The sequence below is a fragment of the Phaethon lepturus genome, unplaced genomic scaffold (genome assembly GCF_000687285.1).
Source record: "Phaethon lepturus isolate BGI_N335 unplaced genomic scaffold, ASM68728v1 scaffold18431, whole genome shotgun sequence".
Lineage (NCBI taxonomy): Eukaryota > Metazoa > Chordata > Aves > Phaethontiformes > Phaethontidae > Phaethon > Phaethon lepturus.
The window spans coordinates 34,331-58,992 of NW_010518731.1; the positions used below are offsets into that span (position 1 = coordinate 34,331).

The window sequence follows — 24,662 nt, forward strand, 5'->3', positions numbered from 1 at the left end:
CAGCAGGACTTAAGCAGCTTAATACATTCATGGATCAGGGCTTAACAGTCATAGTCAGCCATGAAGACTTTGGAAAAGCTACACGTGACCCCTGAATTTCAGCCCAAATCTCCTTTTTAATCTAGTATGCAGAGATTATATGGTGTTAGGTGCAGAACAGATATGAGATAAAGCCCAAAACTTTTTCTAGGTTGTTGTTGTTTTTTTTTTTTAAAACAAACAAACTCCCTTCAAAAACCCAAAAGTGAGGTAACAGCAGTACTTCATGCAGACAATCAAAGCTGAGGCAATAAAAAGAGGACCTTTTGTTTCCTGAGGACATGGTGTAAAAGATAGAGAGGATTTTTCTGTGTGCTGTCATTCTTCTATCAAAAAAAACAGTTTTTGGGGAAAGTGTTCTTAGTTACTGAGGATAAAAGATGTTAAATGCTGTGAGTAGAAAGATTTTGGAGAGTGAAAATGTGGAAGAAAAGTGGGGCATAAACTGCACAATGAGAGATAGGATAGCTTGCACTGATGAGCAAGTACTTGAAAAAACAAGCTTGCAGTGGGCAGGTTGGCTGGATGGGTTACAAATGTATTTTAAATATGAGCTGCAGTTAATATCACTTGTACAAAATTTATGAAAACCAGCTGTGTTCTTCTGAACTTGTATCTTTACTTGCAGAAGCATGATGGCCACTTTACAGTCATCCAACTGGTTGGCATGCTGCGGGGGATTGCATCTGGCATGAAGTACCTCTCAGACATGGGCTATGTACACCGTGATCTGGCAGCCCGTAATATCTTGGTCAACAGTAACCTCATGTGTAAAGTCTCTGATTTTGGTTTGTCACGAGTGTTAGAGGATGATCCTGAAGCCGCTTACACAACAAGCGTAAGTTTGTCTTATCTAATTTGAACAGTTGCTTGCCTTGTGCCTCTCTTATTCCAGTTTCAGATTTGCCTGTGCCATAGGAATAGTAGTTTCAGTTGGCTTTTTTCCATTCTCCATCCTTGTGGTCTAATAGCACTGCCAATGTGTTTAAGGGACGTTGTTTTGATTTTTGGCTGTGTAAGGGGTGTATGATAAACTTTGGCAAAAGTTTTGGACTTTTTAGGTAAATGTGCAGGTGTAAGTGGGAGACCTTTTACGTTATTGTTTGTGATACCAAAAAAGTTGGCAAGAAAACCCTCTGACATTTAGTTTGAAGTTTTAGAAGGCAGGACTGGAGACACGGGACAATTCTGCCCAATGTGTCTGTCTTGAGTTTTGTAAGCACTTTTATTGTAACCAGCTATACATGTTCATTACATTTTCTGAGAAATCTCCACCTCCCTGCCTATCTACTACATTTACGTAATGCTGGCGTTGCGAAACTACAGTATGCATGCGCGGGGTCTCAGGTGGTCGTTGGGGGAGTCAGCCCCCTACTCCTCTCTCCCTTTCATGGCCACGGGTCTCCTGAGGATAATTTCTTCTCCTTGGATGTTTGCCACCTCAGCTGTTCAGCCAAGCAGTTCCTTCTTATCATCCTTGTTTGAACACTCCTGCTAGGATGTTTCTATTCTCAAGGTTAAGATATCTTCTCTGTACACATTAATCGCTCAGTCCTTGCTCTTAACCCTTCTTTGTTTTAATTTCATGAGGCCTCTTGGTTCTACACGCACACTTTCCTTGTGATTGACTATTTACACATAGCTGAAATGTTAGCCTTGAGGCAAGTATAGCCTAAGGACTATGAGAGTAGGTTGTTAAACATAATCACACAGTTACTAGGCTGAAGAAATCTTTAAAAGTTAAACTAATCATGCAATCGGTGACCTTCCAGAAAGTACGTAAATGTATCGTTTGGGTTTTGAGTTTTGTGTTTGGTTTTGTTGGGTTTTTTTTCCACATCGTTTCCCTTTCTGCTAACTTGCGTTCATTTACAAAGATACGTTTTTAAGAAGGGGGGATGAGGGAGGAGAGAATCTCGTCTACTCCATGGTTGGAAGCATGGTGTCAAGCCTTGCATTCGTAAATTCAAATTTTAATTTTACTTTATATAAGCTTGCCTTCTAACAGGGTATGTAGGACCTTTCTCTAAAGGTTTAAGTTGTGTTTCATTAATACTTAAATTCCTTATGTGATGCAAGTAAATTGTTACAGTGGAAAACTGTTTCTTGATGGTTTTTTGGTTGGTTTGGTTTGTGGTGTTGGGGGGAGGTTTACACTGAAGTGAAAAAAATCTTGAACATGGTGAAGCTTGTTCAAATTTGACTTAGAAGAAAAAAACAAATTACACTTGCAGTATGAAGAAAGTAGGATGTTGGTGCTACTAAAATTATAAGTTCAGATACAGCATTTTTTCACCATGCCAAAATGTATTATATTCCTGTTATGATTATTACCACATCATTAAGAACCTTAGATAATTATTAGCTGATTTCAAGTAACTTTCATATCTATCAGTGAAACTAAAATTATTTCAGAGTTGGAGTGCATTCTCGTTAGTACTCGCAAATGCACAGAATTTGTATTTTTCCATGATAGGACATAGTGACAGAATTCTAACAGAGATAATAAATTAGCATTAAATAATTTATTTTGACCTATTTCAAGCTTTTTTCTTTTTCATTTTAAAAAGTGAAGTATGGCCAAAATGAAGAACTCATCTAATTTAACTGTATTGTAGTAAGTATTCCCGTTTATCAGTTGAATTCAATATAGCTATTGTAATGGGATTACAGAACTTTTTTTATGTCTTATATTTAATTTTTTTTTTTTTTGTTTAAGCCTAAAATAGGGGTGTTCTAATAAATTCACTGTAAATTCCAATTCTCTAGAACGAGGTCTACACAGAACTGCAAGGTGACTAGAGCAAAACAAGTCACTTCCCAAGGTTTTCTATTGGTATTAATATGCAAGCTGGGGAAAAAAATCATAGTTTTTTGCCTTTATAGGGGAGACTTCCCTCATTTAGTTCTCAAAACCTCTTTTGCGTCACACTGCTTCTTAGTGTGAGTCTTGAAAGGAAAAATAAACATTACTGCGGCTTCACAAGTTATCACATGTTGACTGAGCCTTGTTAATTGTCCGTGTGAGCCTGCTCAGCTGGCAGCAAATGCCCCCAGTGACAGGCAAGTCAACTTACATTGCTCAGCACTGATCGTGGGCTAATCAGCTCAGCTGGTGGAAGGCACTGGAAATTGCCAAGCAGTCTCTCCCAGTTAGGTTCAGGAAAAAAATACCAAATAATAATTTGAGGCTTTCAGCTATTATTTATCCTGTAAGTTTCTAATGGATATTAATACCAAACAATTACTTTTTCATGCTATGTTAAAAAAAAAAAAAAGAATATTTCATGGCAATACATCTGTGTTGAAGGACTTTTTGAAAGATAGGACAGGCTTTGATGAAATGCTCATTATTTTCCTATCACTTCACCTAGCTGGTTAACATGAGAGTCTGTGAGGCAGCTGTTGTAGGTGGAACACCTCAGAGCCATTGCTTCAGTCCTCCAAGGTTGCAACCACATGCTGTACCAGAAGCAGGTGTCTATTGCATGTCCATCAGGATACTGCAAATAAGGAGGGGACATTACAGAGGCTGATGGCCAGTGGCAGGACCCTGTGTCAGCCAGGTGTTTAGGGTGACTCTGCTTCAACCATGAACTCCACAAAGAAGATCAAAAAGCTTTGAAACTCAGGTGGGAAAATGGTATGTTTCATTATAATATGAGCTATAAACTTTGTAAATAGGAAGAATTTAAAGCAATGGAGTCAGGCATAACAGAAATTTTAAAGCCATTTAAATCACTTTCCTTCAACCCCAGCCCCCTCTGTTCTTGCAAGTGGGTCTTTGCATCCAGACTTTCAACCACGGTGTCTGAGTCTGTCCAATTCTCTTCTGTCACTTCTGGTCCTTGAGAAATATCTTTCCCTCATCCCTGAGGGCAGACTGACTGCTCCAGTCCCTGTTCCATGTTGCAGTCATTCTGTGTGATCTGGTGATAGCCACGTTTTCTGTGGGATGCTTTTGCCTGCCAATATGCTCCATCCTTTTGGAGGAGGGGTCTTGCTCCCCTTGAGGAGGTCCAGTAGATGTTCCCTGTAGGGAGTCCACATCCTACTGTCACTTTTTTAAAGGAACACAGCACAATTATGGCCAAAAGAGTGGAAGAGAAAGAAAGTTTTGTTACAGTGGCTGTGGAGGACTCAGTGAAGACTTTCACCCATTAAGCAGTCTTTCATAGTAACAGAAAAGAGCAGAACCCCACATGGATCTCATGTCTTCTCCCAGCTTTCACTGACCATTGTTATGTCATTGACCCGTGTCCTCATCATGACATCTTCCCAACAGCAGGCCACATGTATTACTGGAGGTTTTTATAGCATCTATTTAGTTCCACGCTGTGCTTTTGCCATATGAAGGTTAAACCCTCAGTGCTTTCACAAAGGTTCTGGTGCTTTTAGAATTCATGTTTCCTCTCCACAGGGATTTTTCTTGATAGCAGCCCAGTACCTGTAGCTACAAGAAATCTATAGAGTGGGTCTGCATATTGAATAGTATTATTTTTAGGCTCACATGTCCTAGTATACCACTGTCCGTCAGTGCTCAGAAGAAACTGTGATTATTTTTGATTCCCCTTTTTGTCTTAGTCCTTCTGTCAGAAATAGAATAGCACAATTGGATGTTTTCTTTGGAAACAACAGCTACAAGACAACCTAAGCCAAAAATTAGAATTTTATATCCACCATATGTGATGCTCTAACCAATTCTGTGTGAATGTATTCCCAGACATAAAAATTGTAAATTGATGCAAAAGACACATCAGATTTTATAAAGCTGTCATGCTCTGTGGCAAAACAGGTTTTGTCCTCACAAAAATAAGCCGAAAGGCTCTGTTACCTTGTGAATTTACCACATCTGAGCAGGCACAGCCTTGAGTCAGATGATTGGCATCTTTTGCTTTGTCTTCCTGTTGTCATCCAATATAAGTACCTTTCTCTTTACTCGCTGGTTTAGAATAGATCTTATATTCTTTCTATTGGCACATCCTCCCACATTCAGGGCAAAAATCAGGAATCGACATCTAGGAAAAGCAGTAACACTGACATGGAAAATCTGGAAAGGAAACCACCTAGAAAATGGCTACATTCTGTTCTCACACTGAAACACTACTTATGAGACTATATTCAGTGAAGTAGTGATGGGAAAACTGTCAAATGTCTCAAAATAACACAGTTAAAGGTCATTAAGTTTCTCAAGAATTTTGGACTGACATTACTGGTCAGAGAGCTGTTGAATGCTTTGACCAGTACAGGAAATGATTGAAATCTCAGAAATCAGCTTGCTGACTTCTGAACGCTTTGGGCCTTTTTTGTCCTCCAACCTATTGAGACAAAGAATGTAAATATGATTTTGGTAAGAGGGGTGTTAGGAAATAAGAGATTGACCTCTATTTGCTCTCAGGTATCGCAAAACTTAGAGCAAGATTTAATTCCTCCTTCCTATTCTAAAATTATGAGCTAGGAACATTCAACTGCCAATCTTTGAGTTTCAGATTGATCAGGAAAGAGAAGGTAAATTCGGGGATAACTGAATAACATGGGTTTTTTCCATGGAGACAAAATCTTCATTTTTAGTAGTGGTTTCCAAGGCAACAGTAGCTCATAAAAAGACATTTCTAGTATATAAACAAGAATTCCTATCAATACAGAGGACATCTAGGCTCTTGCATCCCTGCTTTTAGATAGGCTGTGTTATATAGTGTGAATTCATTTAGTTTAAAACATAGTCAGGGTTCACCTGTATTTCAAAAAACACCATGAGCCTCCAGGAAAACTTTTTACATGTAGCAAAATGTGTACACAAACATATATATAAAATCAGAACAGGATCTGTAGCACTACTGCAAAAAGGACTAAACTGGTATTTCTGTTAAAGGTGACACCTAAATATTCTGTGTCAAATCTGATTTTTAGTGAGACAAAAAGCTGCTACTAACTGAATTATATGATACATAAATAAACATATTCTAGATTTCTCTCTCTTATCAGCTGCATTTCTGAATTCACCCTTAATATGTAAAATATTTTCTTGTTTCCAGAATACTAGTTAAAGAATTGATTTATTGCATTGCATCTAGTGAATCATTTGATGAACTTCATGGGTTTGACTCTTCTCAAGCCAATTAGATAAAATACCCCATCCATGGAGATTTTGAGCTTATTGGATTCATTAGAGGACCAAAGCACATTGACGCCAGCAATCTATATAAATACCGGCAAATAGGAAAACTTCAGGAGAATCAGGATGAGGACTTCTTAATATAATTTACTTTATTACATAATTTCCATATGTCAAGACGTTTTCCATTTTCTCTTAGTTGTACAAAAATAATGGGCACGGGGAAGAAGATTTAACTTGCTAAAAAGTGAAACAAGATACAAATGCCTTTCTAGTTAATTTAGGATGTCAAACAATAGTTTCTGAACAACCTGAGTGCTATGACAAGCATATTGCCTACACATTTAGAATCCACTTAATCAAAGACAATGGGGTAAATTGATCATTTGCAGCCATTCTGAAAAAGAAAGAGGAAAAAGAGGTTGTGTACTGTAAAGGTCTGTATTAACCTATTTTCTTGAAAACTAACTGGTGCCATAAAGCTGAGCATCATCATTGTCAACTGCTTAGTTCTGTATGTAATGTGACAACAGCACAGTTTGTCACCACCAAACTGAGAGAAACATACTGATAGGCAGGAGGCATCATGACCATGTTTGGTCCTCAGCCTGAAACCAGGCACATGGTGTGGAATTCCACCAAGCCTTTCCCTTATCTGGAGCTGGAGGGCTTTTTTTTACATTTGATCTCACTAGACACTGGCAAAAAAACATGAGGGGGCTAATGTGGTTTGTAACAGGCTAATGCCCTGTGAGAAGAATCTCCTTGAGTTTTGCAACTTCATCTTGCTGGGCTGAAGCCTGATATGGGTACCTTGCCTGAATACTCTGTTGAAAAAGTAGTTAATTTCTTGGAGCATGTGCAAGAAGTCAAGAAACAAGTTAATAAGAGCTGTGCCAATGTTCTCAGCCTGCGCTGTTATATGGGAGATGCAGCAACTAGTTTTAAAGTGTGTGATGGGTTTTGTATCAAGTGGTAGTGAGATAATTGCCTTCGCATGAGTTGCCAGCTTCAGCTGGACCCATTCCCCACTCTCAGAGGAGGCATGGGGTTGGAGGCCCTGAATGTGCCCCCTTCAAGCCTCTGTCTTCTATTATGTTGGCCTGGACAAATATAAAATATGCTCAGGTTATGCTCAAGGACAAACAGCCAATGGGTAAAGGAGTGGCCCAAGGAAGGAGTGTCTTGAAAAAAATACGTTTTGCCTTTTGAGCTCTAACAGTGTGAAGTGTGATGACTTTTAATGAGTAGTTATATGTTTAAAAGGAACAGAAAGTCCCAAACTTATTCAGTATAGGGCATGGTGCGTGCTATTTACTTGGCTTATTTATAAGAGCCCCTGAAGATGAGGATATGGGTCTTTGTCAAAGTATTTTAGTACATCCACTCTTAGATTTTCTGTTCAGCTTTTATCCAGTTGTGATCCCAAGTTCATTTAAGAGGTTTTCTGGTTTATCTAACTCTAAGGAGAGTTAGTAACAGTAGAAATGTTAACAGAATATAACACGGGCCACAACAAAGGCAGATGCGTAGGAGGAAGGTCCAAGGACAAGACTGAGACATAGGTATGAAATTACAATCTCTCTCCATGTTTTGTCTAACTTTCTACTTTTGTGAGTATTCTTTCTCACTGTAACAGTTGTCGTTTGAGCTCTGAGAATGTATGGGGAAAAAAGCTTGAAAATTTGCATTTAGATGTACAGAGGATCAAAAGCAGCTTCATTCAGAGAGATTTCTAAATTAAATTGTTGAATTTAATTGTAAAACTTAATATAATTTGATGTAACTTAATACCATCCCAAGTAGGAACTTCAAATACGCATTTGGCAGAGAAACACTGTTGGAAATTTTGCATTTTACTTTTTCATGTTCAAAATCATTATGTTGATGAACTCAGCACGAGTATGCCCTAATGTCTTGGCTGTAAAAAGGGTGATATCTTGCACTTAATTCCTAATATGACTTTCAAAGCATCATCCCATCAATGGAAAGAAGAAATTGTACTGTAATCAGTCTAAAAATTGCTGCCTTTTTGGAGATTTGTAAGCTCTGCCTTTCTATTAGCTTGGATCTCAACTTCTTGTCTCTCTGATTCCTCCCAATTTCATATTAACAAATTGAAGTATAAACTCTACATGTGTGTGCCTTGCTATTTCTCAGATTGGTTCTCTCTTCATCTGTAAGTGTGTTTATGAAAAATGGAGGCATGTATTTACAAATTATAGAGTAGGATTGAGAATGAACTTCTTATAGACCTAAAGCATCAGTGCTGTTGAAGGAGCATCTAGGAGATAAATTATGAATCTGTTTGTGACATTTAATACTGATTGTGATTGCATTGATTATTTTTTATTATAATGCTGTCTGGGAACAGTAAAGCATATTTTCGTGCAATGGTTGTCAACCTTTCTCAGTGCATGGATGCCTGAAATTTATCCAGTGCAGATGCAAACTTTGTTAGAAACTTCTCATTTGTGTTTTTGTATATCACATTGCACTTGGGTATCTTTCACAGATCACTTTAAAGTATTTCATAGGCACTCAAGCGTCTGGGTCTATATACCCAAGACTGGGTCTATATACCCCAGTCTGAAAGCCCACTCCACTACTGGAGTATTTTCTGTTGATTCACTGGATATGTATTTTTACTAACTCATGATAACTGCTGTAGCAAGGAAAGACAGGAATTAGGGTTATGAGAGGTATCCCACCACTCAGAAAAGATCTGTTTAGCTCTGACTGTGACTACCATTTAAAACAACCACTATTCCAGAGGATTAACAGAAAAATTTACCTGTCTACTGCAGAGATTACAAGAGCAATGCAGGATATTCGCATCAGTGAGTCTTATATCTAAAAATTTGTCTGAAATGATCACTGGAAACACACACTGAATAATGAGTGGTCTACATCAGAAATGTACATTCCTGTTTCATGAAGTACAAAAGTAAAGGTACATCCAATTAAGTTAAATGATGGGAAATTCAAAACTATTTTTAAAATGGGAAATAGTTTTATCACACAGCGTGTAATTAAGCCATGGAGCTGATTGCCACAGAAAACCATTTGAGCCAAGATTTCAACATGATTTATTAAAAAAAGCAGGGAGTGTTGAATATTCTTAGGAAGAAAGAATTAACCTCGAATCCTGTGTTCAATTTTGGGCCCCTTCCTACAAAAAGGATGTTGAGGTGCTGGAGCGTGTCCAGAGAAGGGCAATGAAGCTGGTGAGGGATCTAGAGCACAAGTCTTATGAGGAGCAGCTGAGGGAACTGGGGTTGTTCAGTCTGGAGAAGAGGAGGCTGAGGGGAGACCTTCTCGCTCTCTACAACTACCTGAAAGGGGGTTGTGGCAACAAGGGTGTTGGTCTCTTCTCCCAAGTAACTAGTGATAGGACAAGAGGAAATGGCCTCAAGTTGCGCCAGGGGAGGTTTAGACTAGATATTAGGAAAAATTTCATTACGGAGAGAGTGGTCAAGCATTGGAACAGGCTGCCCAGGGAGGTGGTGGAGTCACCATCACTGGAGGTGTTCAAAAAATGTGTGGACCTGGTTTTACTTCCACTATAGCCTAGAATGAAGGATTATTCATCAAGTGTGTCAAAGCACTGACTGGTTTTAACATCACCAAGGCTGGTGTTGCATAATTAGCTGGTAGAACATCTAGAAAGTTATCTGGGGGGAAATAATCGTCCCTTATTAGTTGTTATATAGCTGGAGGGGGGGGTTGGGGGGGGGGGGGGGGGTGACGCCCCCGACGATGTTATCTCACAATAAGGAATGTTAAGTCTGGCTTCAGTATAAGATTCAAAACTTACTGGTATTGAACCCATATAAATAGGCAATGCTACTTCTCTGAGCAAATCTTAAATAGCTATGCAATGGCAGAGGAGGGGAGGAAAAGCTCATGCACTTGAAAATAATTTCTGAAATAATAGTTAAATGAAGAATATGAATCTCAGAAAGCTACAGGTGATGTTTTCAGAAAGACTACAAATTGAGCAAGGCACCAAAGTTATTGACCTCTCAGCTGGACCTGAGAACCATGGAAGCTTCTGTTTGTGCACACTGCTCTCCTCCCTTCTAGCTAGGTTTCTGGAAACCAAGTCCAATAAAGTTAAGCAGTATACTAATACATATATATGTACTATATATTTTATATTATAAGCAGTCATAGCATTTTATTGTTAATTCCTCATACTGATGATAGATATTTTTTTAAAGCTAACAGTTATCAGAATATTAATCTAATTTCAAACACAGCTGGGTTTTAGCTGCATATGGACTTGATTACATGCATTTAATTGTTTAACTTTAATTTTTAATCAGAATTGCCATTTTCAAACTATAATTGGAGAAGCAATTGTAAACATGCCAAACTTACTTACACATTTTTAGCAATATCTTCATTCACTTAGAACTATACTATCCACACTTAAGATTAAAAATATAGGAGTACTGACATAAAATCAGAGCTATTGCTTTGTTGCTAATTATGTGAATGAATGTAATGCTGAACAACTGTTTTGTTAGGCTATTGCTAATAATGGACCACAGTTTACTTGCTATTTTAATATTCAAAGTTTTGATCAAGGTGTAGTATATCATAAAATATCTTTACTGTGTTAAATAAATTGGAACGTACCTGCAGTAAGCACGGCTCCTCATATACTGCTTAATGGGTTTAAAGTCAGTCCATTAAGGTCGGAGCTGTTGTTTTCAGTAGCATGTCAGCTGACACTGATTACTGTAGGCTACAGTATTCCAATGCACAGAACAAGTGGAACAAGCCCCTGAAAGCTTTGAAAAATAATGTAGCTTAGGCATATGCTGTTTGGGTTTTTTCATTCAAAATTATTGGTACCTTTTAAAGACAGGTTAAGAAACAAAATTTGTTTACTGTGAGGTATTGAAGTCAGAAGAGGTAAGTGATTCATTGGGAAAAGAAAACCATTCAGCTCCAGCGATCCAAACGACTCAGCTCCAGCTCTATTATTTAGTTGTTGTTAGGTGGAAGGAAATAAGACCTGGCTGATTTTTTTGTTTTCATTTGTTGCACCACTCTCCATGGGAATTTATGATCCATATTAAATACTGTTGTAAAAATTAACTTCTCTGCATATAGCCATATAAAACTTTTGGGTTGAAAATTTGAAGCAGTTGGCTTCACCAGGCTTTTGTAAAGCTTCATAATTAAATCTTGACATATTCCACAGTAGGATGTCATTCCTCTGTGTTATGTTCTTGAGTGCAGTCAAATGAATTCCTGAATCTAGTCCCATATAAGAGTAATTTAAAACAAAAAACCCACCTGTTGGACTTGGTTATTTAAAAGCAGTCAGTTTTCAGGCACAGCCAGATGCATATTTTAAAGCTCACAGGGAAGGAACCTTGAGAGAAGGAATCTCATACTGTGTCTTTAGGTGCCACAAGAGATCATTTATGTTTCTGTCTCAATTTTCAGAGACCAAAAATTCTCAGCAACACTGGTAGACCATGATGCAGTCTTTTGGTTTTTTATGGGTTTTTTTAGAATTGGGAATTCCTGTGTGCAAAGGACCCAAAACTTGGATGCACCTGGTTTTTGTGTGGGGGTTTTTTCTGCTTCTTGAGGAATTATCCTACACTGTATTTGCATGTGACTGGCCAGTCCTGTGTTTACTAATGACTTTTATGAATTTCAAATGTAACAAATTAGAAAAAGGCGTTAAAATTTTAGAGACATTATTTATGTTGTTCTTTAATTAAAATAAATGGTAACATAGTAAATAGAAATTCTGTTAATTTAGCAAGGACTTGAGCCTAATTGATTTTTAGCCTGGAATTCTGACATCCAATCTTCAAGACACAGATCTGGGGAAAATAAGATTTCTTTTCTTCCTTTACTTATGGAGGACTTCTGGGGTGTTTTGGTTGGTTGGTTTGGGGTTTTTTGGATGAGGATCAGTGTTAATATATAATGTTACCAAAAGGAGGCAATCAAGAAGTGAGGGAGAGGAGGGAGCAGAGAGCTTGCAGGAATACAAAGGAGGAAAGAAAGCCTGATATTTCTGTAAGTAAGGAGAGTTCATATTATTTTTGCTTTGATTTTTTTATAACTGAATGTTTGCCTAGGACAGTCATTCACAAAGAGAGCAAGTAGGGGTTTTTGTAGGAAACACATCAGTGTCATAGAGATGCTAAAGTCCATTCTATACAACTTCATAAAAATGGATGAGGAGAGTGGGTTTGGATGCAGAACACTGAGGAAAATCTCAGGTGCAGTAGTTTTCTGAGCTGTGGTCTTCTGGAGTACGAGTCACCTTCTCCATAGTTGTATTCATCAAAGAGAATCAGTTGTATGTTCTTGTTCCTATGGCACCTCACTGCCTCACCTGAAAGTGTAACAGAGGCAAAGCAAGTGATACTGCTCTGCTCTTTCATGTCTGGTGGCAAAACCTGGAGCTGGCCAAACTTTGACTGTGGGTTTTAGCATTTACTTTGTAAGATTACAGAGCCCTAGACAGACACTTGATAGAAGTTGTAGGCTTTTCATTTTCAAGGACCTGTCCTTTAAAAATCTTAAGTTTAATTTTACAGTCAAAGATGGTATCAAGCTATTATCTGGCTGAATAGGACAGCATTTGCTTCTCTGAGTAATACTGCACAGTTCAGAAGGTTTAGGATACTTTAATGATGGAAGAGCTCTCAGATAAAAAAGAAATATCTTTTCACATTGTTTAACTACTGCTTTTTTATATAAAGGAATCTTGCAAAGGGTAGACCCAGCTAAATACGAAAGAGTGGAGTTTTGGCTTGGTATGATTTTGGCTTTTTGTTGAGGTATGCAGTACTCATATTCCACCGTCTCCCCCTCGCCCTTCAGGGAGATCCTCTGGTCCAACTGCTACTGGTGTCAGGGTTTTGATATTCACTTCAGCTAGAAGGAAGCCAAAAACATGTCCATCTTGCATGCGTATGAATTTTTCTACTCACTTTGATACTAATTCTAGTATTTCTCCTGTACCTGATATCAAAGTTGTTGTAAATGGGGTTCTGTAATTACAGAAGGAAGTTTCTGAAGCAAGATATACACATGTTAAATTTAATCTACTTTCATATTTCCATCATAGAAGTGTTAACTTAGGAACAAGACTGACCTAGTTATTCACCTAAATTAATCCCTGGTGAAATCAACTAGAGGAATTTCTGCTGACCGTGTAGGAATTGCAGTTTGCCCTAAATCAGAAGGATAACTATAGAAAGAAATTACTCATTGTTGCCTGTTTGCTTACAAGAATGAAAGCCAGATGATTTTCAGACACACACAATGCCTTGGGAATCTCACTTGCGCACTTTTCTGTATTTATCATATTTCCAAAACTTTGCAATGGTATTTTCAGTCACACACAATCCCTTGGGAATCTCACTTGCGCACTTTTCTGTATTTATCATATTTCCAAAACTTTGCAATGGTAAACTTTTTAGTCTTGCTCTTTGGACTTTCAGGAGAGTAACTCCTTGCCCAGCTCTGAGTTCTTCCCTTCATTATATACAGGAGGGGTCCAGGTGATGATTCATAGTTTACTGTTATTGTGTTTTCCTTTAAACAGAGTGCCGCAGGAATATTGCAGCACAGTGGCTGTCTGTCTCACAAATCTAGATCTAATATGTTTTTATGACTGATAAATCTAGGTCGAACATCATAGTCTTTGCTCAGTACTTATTCAGGCAAAACTCCCATTGGCTTCAACAGGAGTTTTGCCTGACTAAGCACTGTGGGATTTTGCCCTTAGTAGCGAAAATATTTGATCTGTTCCTTGGACATCCGAAGCATTCTAGAAGCAAATCGTATGTGTTGTCCTTGACTGCCCCACTGTGGCTGTATCACCGTCAGCTTAAAAGGTGGCAGGAAGGTGGCAGGAAGGTGTCTCCTGACAGTAGCGTATCTTCATTGTCAGAATATTTAAAAACAAACAAACAACTTTATTATATTTAAAGTCATTCCAAAATCTATGTGTATTAACTCTGTGTATTACTGCATGAAAAGGAAATATTCTAGATTCCTTGTTCCCCTTTTCTTTCCCCTTTCTTTCCATCAGATTTTTGTTTTCAGTTATGGGTTTCGAGAGGGGAAAAAAATAACTTGTTGTTTTAAGAAACCTCATGGGGTTTTGTTCTCTCCTATAAAATGTTTCACATGCTCATGTTACTGCCTATTTCTTACAAGGCTTTTGGTTCACATTTCAAATGTCAGAAATCCATTCAATGGCAGTTAGGGCCAGTTTTGTGAAGTAATAGATGAGGCAAATTGGGTCATTAATAACCTCAGAAATTTCACTGCTTGCTTAAAATAGTTTTTATTTGCCAGGAAGCAATTAGATGAACATGCTTAATTGACCTCATCAAGAAATGTGCAGTATTTGGAAATAAAGAAGGGCATATAAAGACTTGAAACCACATGGAAGAACTGGTTTTCTTCTTAGCAATTTGGCCATGCTTTCTGCCGTGATTTTTGCATTGTTTTTTTCTAAAATGAACTGAAGTGTATTTTGAGATAAGATTGTCATCCTCTTCCATAACACCACATCACTAACTGTGCTTTAATTTTTACTCTAATTTCTAACTGCCTCTATCTTCACTTTCAGTGCATTTACCTATTATTGCTCCCTCTATTTTCTCTTTTCATTGTATCTTGTTTTATATCAGACCCTCTGACCGGAACTATCACGCTTTTTCCATCAGGCACTCTGCTTTTCATTTAAATTTCCTCTTGAAGATCCACCTCTGAGGTTTTAATGCAAACCCTTTTGAATAAAAATGCAGTCACCCTACTCTTTACTTTAAAAAAAACACTCTAGGGTAAATCTCATAATGAGTGTGTTGCACATCTCCTTAGAAGCTTTCTTATCCTTACCCAGGCTGAATAGCTCCCAAATCTTCAGTGCTCCCACAGAGATAAATACTTCTAGTCATGGATGAGCTGAACAACTAGCTTGAGCGTGCAGGTTCTTTTTCCCACTGTAGCACTCATCACCAATACAGAAGTATATATTGTAGTCAGCTGTAGCTCTAACAATATAGTGACAATTAAGAATTATTTAGCTCTCTTTACTCAGATTCCCTTTAAATTGTTCATAACACATACAGCTAACTCTAAGAAAAGAATTTTTATGCCCAAATCTTGCAACTCAGCCACCACACCTAACCACTCCTCTTTAGCAATGTCATGGTTATGCTTAACTTATTTTCCTTCAAAACACAGAGAGGCTTTTCAGTGCAGATATACTCCTAGAGTTACAGGGGCAGTACTATTGATTAAACCCTTAGGCAGACATAGAATCACGGAATTATTTAGGTTGGAAAGGACCTTTAAGATCATCAAGTCCAACCATAAACCTAATGCTGCAAAGTCCACCACTAAACCATGTCTCTAAGCGCCACAGCTACATGTCTTTTAAATACCTCCAAGGATGGTGACTCAACCACTTCCCTGGGCAGCCTGTTCCAATCCCTGACAACCCTTTCAGTGAAGAAATTTTTCCTAATATCCAATCTGAACCTCTCCTGGTGCAACTTGGGGCCATTTCCTCTTGTCCTATCGCTTGTTACTTTGGAGAACCAACACCCACTCCCTTCCAGGTAGTTGTAGAGAGCGAGAAGGTCTCCCCTCAGCCTCCTCTTCTCCCGACTGAACAACCCCAGTTCCCTCAGCCGCTCCTCATCAGACTTGTGCTCCAGCCCCCTCACCAGCTTCGTTGCCCTTCTTTGGACACGCTCCAGCACCTCAACATCCTTCTTGTAGTGAGGGGCCCAAAACTGAACACAGGATTCGAGGTGCGGCCTCACCAGGGCCGAGTACAGGGGCACAATCACTTCCCTACTCCTGCTGGCCACACTATTTCTGATACAGGCCAGGACGCTGTTGGCCTTCTTGGCCACCTGGGCACACTGCTGGCTCTTGTTCAGCTGGCTGTCAACCAGCACCCCCAGGTCCTTTCTTAAAATAAGCTTCATAAAATTATATAATCTGAAGAGACTCTCTTCAGCCTTTTCTCTAACAAACTAGAATAATTAATTCAAGTTGCCAAATAATATATTCAAGTACAGCTTTAAGTAAATGTTCTCAATATAAACTTTAATTTGGGCTTTGTTCCCCTGGTCCAATTTTTGGTATAATTTTCTCAGGCATAGCCCTCTGACTAATCTTTTCCTTATAAGTTTAGTAGTTCATTACAGGAATTGAAGTAATTCAAATGCATTTTAAAAGTAAACAGCTCCTGTGCTGGGACTACAGTTTACTCAGGATACTTACTTTTCAAATGTGCAGATGTCTATTATGAATGAAAACATATTCCCAGAAGTTGAGAGCGCCTGTGTGTATCTGTCTTGAGTAACAACTGCTTCAGTCTTACTATTCTAAATGAAAAGGATGTATCATACACAGGTCTACATTTTACTGAATCGTTTAGTTATTTCTAAACATTTGCAGTTGTAAAACTGGGAGGAGGTCAACAGGCCATCCTTCTAAGCATCTAGGCATGTCAAGGAAGCCTATTACAGCATTTCTTATCAGCATTGTGTAACTACCTATTTATTTCTATCTTTTATCGATTTTGAGTGCTTGTCTGTGTAGCCTTAAAATTTTATTTTACAGAATTTTCAGTTTATTATATAATGTAAAAAAATACTCCTTTAGCAAGCTATTCTGGATAAGAATGGAAGCGGGAGTACCGCAGTTTCCCTTGGCTCTAGGATCAGATAGATAGGCACTGAATTGCCTTGTTAAACTGGGACTTTATTCCATGTGCCAATCTGAAAATCTCTTAGCCCTCTTTTGTAGCTCGCACTAGAGTAAGTCGAAAGCATTTCTGCGCATGTTTTTGTAGTACTGTCCCATCACTGAGGCATGCCACACGGACTAGCCTACCTGCTTCTCAAGAGCTCATCTCTGCGCCCTGTTGCTTTGTGTTGTAGACGTCCTGATGCTGGGTGTTTCCAGCTAAAACAGGAAGGCACACTCTATACCATATAACTAGATTATGTGGTATAAGCAATAAATTTCCTGGACTAGGTTTTTCATCAGAAAGATTGAAGAACTTTCTGGGATCCCTTTAGTCTTTTGATCAAATTTTGTTCATGGTCCAGCAACGTTACAGTAAGAGGAGGTTTAGGAAAAAGAGAGCAAGTAGAAAGATACACCGAACAGCTGTGACTAACAAAAGGAATATATTTCATTGTATAGTATTGCTCCTGAAATTTTCTCAGTTCATATAATAAAGGGGGGGGGGGGGACCCCCCAAGGGGAACCCACATCACAATACAGTATAAATTATTCAATGAAATTAATCCACACTGTGTGTGCAGACTTTCTTTTCAAAGTCTTTTCTAAATGAGAGAGCTGCCAAAGGTTCATGAAACTGTCATGCTCACAAATTATTTAGCAGATCTGCTATACTCTTCTTGAAAGAAATATGGTGGGATCCATAGCTTTAGTAATTTGTTGAGGTTTTAATATCTGTTTGCTTCTTTCCAATTGCATATAGAACATTTGGCCTCCGTCACAAATAAAAAAGTAACATCTGCTTCTTAATTAGGAAAGGATAATGAGAGGGGGGTGTATCTTTTTTTCGCATTAACTGTCCTCCACAGAATAGTTATATTGCATTGCTATGTGTAGGTGACAGTGTAATGTGACATGCAGAGGACACCGTTTTTCTGTGGTTAAATATTTTAATGTCAACAGGAGTTCTTTCAGATTCCTCCCCCCTTCTCAGGGTTTTACTTTTAAGTCCCTATCAGTAACTGGGGAGAAAAAGTTTGTTACAGGACCCTGAGTCAGCCAGAATTTTAGGTAAACTAGCAGATCTTGCTTGCAGGTTAGGCTTATCAATGACTTTATGAATTGTACCAACCCCATCTCATCTCTGGAAGTTCTTCCTTTCCTCTCTGAGGTTTGGCTGCCTGCTCCTCGGCACAGGTCTTTCCAGCTCAGCATGAACTTCTCAAGGCTGTCTCTTGCCTGCCACATCTTACCTTCTCCCAAAACATCTTTCCCTGAGCAGAGTCAACCCACATCAGAAGTAAAACTGTAGGTAATGTAGCCCCTCTTGCAGGGCTTTCACCTCACTTTTCCTCAAGAAACAATTGTAAACAAAAATAATGGAAAAACAAAATATCTGCCATATGGGTTTGCTGCCTTTTTCCTGTATCGCCTTCTAAAAAGACCTACCATTATTCCTGACTGAATGGCTAAGAAAAATGCTCAGAGCACAACAGTGAAACTCTATATCTTTCTTCAAGCATGCTTTTTCTCAGGCTATACCTGAAGGCAGAGCCAAGTCCTAATTAAAAGTATATCATAGGTTCCGTTATAGGAACCTACTCAGTTTAATACACTTTTTATTATATTTACTTGAGATAGAAAAATTGTATAAGAAATTGCTTACTGGCTTCCTTGACAAGTTATTTTTTTCTGTGTGGGAAGTGGAAGTCTCAGAGAAGACAGCAGAAGCCTGTTTGACTCTCCATGGTGTGATAGGTTTTAGAGTCTGCTACTCTATCCATCTGCCATTAATCAACCTATATTTTTTTTTTTTTCCGTGCCCTACATATATCCAGTCACATCAGAAATCCTGTTGCACTGCTGCAGACGTTATGTTTTGGTGAAAGGTACTTTCATCCATAGATAATGTCCATAAATGAGAATATTTGACACATGGATACCTTCTTTCCAAGTGTGTATTATGTCCCAAGGAAATTCCTCAATTCCTGACAGTTTCCTAACTGTAAGAAGGCAGGGACTGTTGCTTGGAATAGCTTTTGTCCTTTTGCATGTGGATTTTTTTTTTTCTTTTTATTTAGTATCCATTCCAGTGCCAGTGTGGAACCTCAGGGCAAAGGTAGCAAGCTCTACGTCACTCTTGACAGCACATTTAGACAAGGTTCCTTTGTCCCCTCTGCAAGCCTTTCTGCATTACAAAACAGTTGGCCAAGTTCTGTGTTTGCTGCTTTTAAAGTCCATGCAATTCTCAGTTCAGCCTTGCCTTTTGACCAGGTTTTGTGAAATCAAGCTATTACGTGATTGATTCCCATGATCTCCCCAGAGCAGCAGATTACAATGCAACAAGCTGTATCTCCTCTGAGGTACCTGTTTCTAGTCCTGTGCATACCGCACTGGAGTTGAAAATCTTGTGTATTATGAGGTGTTTAGATAAAAGCAAGAAAAGCCTCTTGCTGCCACATTTTTTCACTTAGCTTTCCGTATGAATAATGCTATAGTGGTCTCAGGTTTTAAACATGGAAACATAAGCACTTGAAATTAAAGTTTGAAATTGTTACGGGAGCAACTAACACCATCCCGTATACCACAAATACAACATAATACTGGGAGTTTTCAACACTGCCTTGAGTTTTTGCTTTTAGGTTTCTGTCTGTGGTATTGTCCTGCACTTTTTGCCCAGACTTGTTTATAACCCATAGTAAAATGTATTTGTATTGGCCACTTAAACATCAACTGATGCTCTTTGGTAACACACGCAGTAAAGATTGTATAAAACACACAAAGTCCTAAGTAAAGATTGATGTGACATACTGAAGACTCATTAAAATAAAATACAGTTTTAACTCAGGCTTTGAAAGTTCTGCTCAGAAGGTCTATCCCGTTAAGACAAATAGCAACACTGCATGCTCCAATTTGTGTGTACAGATTTAATTAGAGCAGACGTGCAGGCTGGACTCCACAAACTGCTAGCATCTCACTTGTCAGCACATGTGATTTTACTCTGAGTTATCTTTGTTTGGGAAGAATCAGCTCTTGGAATAATCATGAGACTGAAATACTGATGCCCCCTTTTTTTTTTTCCTCCCTTAGTTCTTGTAACAGTAAGAAAACATTAAAAACTTGTCCCTTAAAATAGTGAACTTTTGCAATTTGAGTCCTAATTTTTTCACAGAGGACAAGGCTGGGACAAGCATTTATGAGCAACCTACCTATCTCCACCCAAGATCTTATTCTATTACTAGAGAGATGTGTATTTTGGTAGATTCTCTGTGGGAAAAGGCTATTTTTTATAGTTAATATGTACAAAACTCTTTCTGGTAGCCATGCAACACCACCTTTAGAGTCCATGTGAACAGCACATCAAAGCTGTTAAGGTTCCTGTAGGTTTCGTAAGCATCACACATTTTTATTTGCAGCTGCTGTATTGTTAACATGCCCAGAGAGCTGGCTGTTTATTGCTTATGAACAATTTCTTCATGTATGCCCATGTATTCTTTCCTTTATCTCAGAGTGCTCCAAAATACGAAATCCCTATTTTCTCTCCTATTAAGTTTTTATAGGCCAATATCTTCCAGTAACATAACAGAAGTTGATGATACCTCCTGAGGATTCTGGGAGGGTTATTCACACACTTATGAGCCATCACGATGATCTCATTTCTACCCAGCTACTAAATATAATTTCACACTTTTTCCCACTTCTGAGTATAAATACTTCTACCTACCTCACTGTTCATAAGAAAATGTACAGCTTGTCACAATAGGCAAAACGACAAAGGAGTCTTCAAACAAGAAAATCTTCCATGATGAGGCATGGAGACCACAAGGATTTTTCCCCTTTCCCTAATTTTGCCTTTTTCACTTTTACTTTTCTGCTTTGCATCAGCTTATCAAAAGTATAGATCTACATATAGAGTAGATGAGGGGACTTAACTGATCTTACCGGTTACTTATACAGGATCATGACACTGTAGATAAAGTAAACAATGATGTTTATCCTAGAAATGGACCAAGTGCCATGTGTTCATTGGAACATCTGTGAATTTGGCTTGATGACAAGTCCCAGAGCAACACATTAAAGGAAACATTTTGTTCCTGCAGCTTAGTAGTGGTGATGTGAGTTTAATCAAATTAATGATAAGAGGAATGAAATGTAATAAAAAAAAAAAAAACATAAATGCAAGCCTAAAATATGAAACTGAATTTTCATTGTGAAAGTTAGCATGCAGGTTGAATAACAAAAAAGAGAAGTTATTATTAGCTTGCTTTCTGATCTTCTGAGCTTAACTGAAAAAAGAAAATGGAACAGATTGTGTGTTCTTAGAGGTTAAATATCTTTCTGCTGGTTTTGTCGTGTTTACAAAGATCAGAGAGAGGAGATCAACACCATTGTACTTTGGGAGACGCACCACAGTGTTGCACTGAGGGAAAGGTTTGATGTATTATAGTGAATATGATTCATCCTTTAACAGTCTAGAGATTTATATATGTTACTGTTGCTTGATAACTTTAGCAACATTTCTCAATTGTGTATGGAATATAATGCTAGGACTGGTAAGTATTATAAAGATTGCTTCAAGGGGGAATTGCTAGAGATAATACCTCTCCCTATGTCCCATACTTTGTACTTTCCTGGTGACGTGAGTACTGTGAGAATAATTTTGATTTTTCTGTACCAAAACAGAACTGCTTCCTCTTTGTCTATAATTACTTCATTCTTACAAATCTATATGTTGATTTTTACTTAAGTGAACAGAGTACAAAGGAGAAAGGTGTCTATATAAACATTCGTAGCAGCTGACTTCTATTTTTATAAGTACAAAATCTGTTGTAAAGGTCCCTCCACTGCGAGATGAAGGTACAGCCCAGGAAACCAACAACTGCAGAAGCTGGAACGTTATCTCAGAGGTTCTTGCTCTCTTACCTTGCAGCTTTACCCATCATAAATCATTTACAGCCTGTTTTCAGTAACAGTGAGCATCTAGAAATCTAATTATTGCCAGTGGGAGTTGCAGGTATTCAGCATATTTGACAGGCCTCAACCTCTGTCTCTCTTTTTCCTACTGTTAAATGGAGACAGTATCTTCTTCAGAAGGTTGCCATGAGAGTAATTAGTTACAAGCTGTAAAGCACTCTGAAGATAAAATGGCTAAGCAGTGTTATTGCACCATTTTAATGTTTAACGAATGTCAGCAAAATCGCCTCTTGTTTTTGGAAATACTTATAAAATATGAAGTGTGAAAAACAACTTTTCCTAATTTGGTTACAGTGTTTGGAAAAATCATTACTGGTCAGTGTACCTCAAACAAATGCTTTATAGGTTTTTATGTAATTGTGAAGACAATTGGGGAACAATACAAAAACAAGCTTGTGTTTCTAACTTGAGATTCTTGTATGGTACATTTGCTGTTACCGTGAATCTAAAGAAGGGAGTTTCAACCCTGAGCTTTTTAACCCTCAAATGCCAAAATAAACAAAATAATTTAAATATCCTCATACTTATTTTTGGTAGACATTTTTAATGCAGCGGCAATTGCCCATATCACATTGCTGAAAATCTTAAACAACTGATGGATTTTGAAGCACTTTAGAAAGACCAAATGTGCAATAAAATTTCTTGGCTTTAGTTCATGGACACACTGTTTGTGTATACTGCAAGAAAACAATACACATTAAAGAACTGATCAGTCCATTGTTTCTATTAACTCAATACAGCTGTGAGAAGTTGAAGACTCATTTTTCCCCTATTCTTGTTTTTTTGTCTGTTTATCTGAGTTCCAAACTATGGGTGAAATGGGGAGGGAGGGCTAGAAAGACCAAGCGTGTGCCATCAACAACTCTAGACAAATAAGACCATGATCGCTCAGGCATCCCAAACGGAACCTGGAGTGGAAAACACAAGCTTTGGAAAAAGAGAGTTTGGGGAAAGCGATGTAACATCTATTTGCATGTGGATGGCTAGAAAGCTAGCTGCAATTGCATCTCCTCTGTAAACAGAGAAAGAGAAAAGAAAGAGTGAGATACTGCCACTAAGAATAATGCCTAAAACCATGGAATAAGAGATAAAGATGTTGGATTGAATCCTATCACCCCAGACAAATTAAGACTGGAGAAGTACTTTTTTCAGCCAAGATAAATCAACAGAAGCAGTAGTAAATACGTTTCAAAGCCAAAGATCTCTAGCACCCACTTGTATTTTAGAAACAGCAACAGTTCCCTAATTAAAGATCACTTGTAGTACCATCATAGCAAAACAAAGGAATGAATGCGAAGAGAAGACTATTTAATCGAGGCACCAAAATGTGAGGGCCCAGTGAACAACTCAAGTACACGGCGTTGACGTAAGTGATGACCAAGAGAATGACCACATTGATGGGTAATTATCCTGTGCATGTCCTGTGGGGTGCAGCACAGAAAGACAAGACAGAAAGGGCAATGAAGGTCTTCCTTTCTGAATGCTGCATCTTATCCTAGGAAGAAAACAGTGCATTTGTATGTCTGATTTTTCCTTTTAATTGGTTTTTATGTTGTTGGTGATTGTGTGATTGGGAATGGGGGGCGTTGTGTTGGGTTTTTATGTTAGGCTGAGTTATGCCAAAAGTGCAGTCTAATCTGCCTTTCATTAGTCATAAGAATACATGCTGTGGAGATATGGATGTCCTAGCCATAGGAAAAGTTTCAGAGAGTATGCCAGAAGGTGTGGAAATTTGTTAAGGAGGATAGATGGCTCATCTATATCAATTTCCCAGAGCACATTCTTGAGGTTGTAATTAGTGAGCTCTCTCGTACCTGGAATAAATCAAGTAGTGTTCTAGAAACTGCTGATAAAGGATGGTAGCTTGTTTTTGGTGGTGCTAAATCACTGGACACTGAGTTTACTTGACAAGTTTTTCATCTTGATACCACTGTTTTTACCAGGAGTAAGTACAATACCCATCCTTTGCAGGATTCAAGTTCTTTCTTCAATTCTTCCCCCAGAACTAAAGGGACCCTGTGGATTGTTGGGAATTACTGAGAATGAGCACCAGTCCACCCCAGAATTTTTCTGGTCTACACCAAAACAAGCAATGGAGGCATGCATGTGCTATAAAATATACCGCAACTTCATTGTGAGTGTGAAAACAGGTGGTGTTTTGATTACATTCTGGCTCTTTAAGTGATATGAATTTCTGTTTTTGAAGATAGGCTTGAACTCTAGCACTTTACACAGAAGATCTTAAAAATAAGGAATCAAAACCATGCATTAATATTCCATAACTTCATACTTCATTGATATCAAAACTGGTTGGCCTTAATTTCCTTAAGTATACAAGTTCATAATCCAGAAATCAAGGGGAGCAAATTTGTAAACCAACCAAAGAGTAAATCGTCGGTTATCCATAGGCAAAGGAGAAAAATATTTTCCTAAAATGTCATTAAGTTCTGCTGAATGCTTTTCATTTACTCTCTCTTCCCCAATACTATTATTTGAAAGAGTTTACCTTCAGATGCTGCAGGCACAGCTGTGCTGGTAGCTGCCTGTTGGAACTCATATTGCTTCACTGTCCAGCAGAAGAGCTTTGGAAATCCATTTCCTATATATATGAATATATGCATATATTCATTTTCAGTACATAAATGTAACTGAGATGTTTGAAAAAAGGAAAAAGGCAGTGCATATGCTTTTTTATAACAGAAAAAGGGACTTCCTGCAGAAGTTGCACCTGCATATTATGCAAGCTGGCCACATAAACACAGGAATGCAATGC

At 38.2% G+C, this 24,662-nt stretch overlaps 1 protein-coding gene across 1 annotated transcript in view; it reads left to right on the plus strand.

Moving 5' to 3' along the window:
* The window catches only part of LOC104628302 (ephrin type-A receptor 6-like), a gene marked incomplete at its 3' end in the record, with an annotated part of 71,550 nt that overhangs the window by 33,909 nt on the left and 12,979 nt on the right, over positions 1-24,662 (plus strand). The window contains exon 2 of the mRNA XM_010296834.1: positions 634-877. Coding sequence (XP_010295136.1) covers positions 634-877 — 244 coding nt within the window. The remainder of the gene's footprint in view (positions 1-633; positions 878-24,662) is intronic.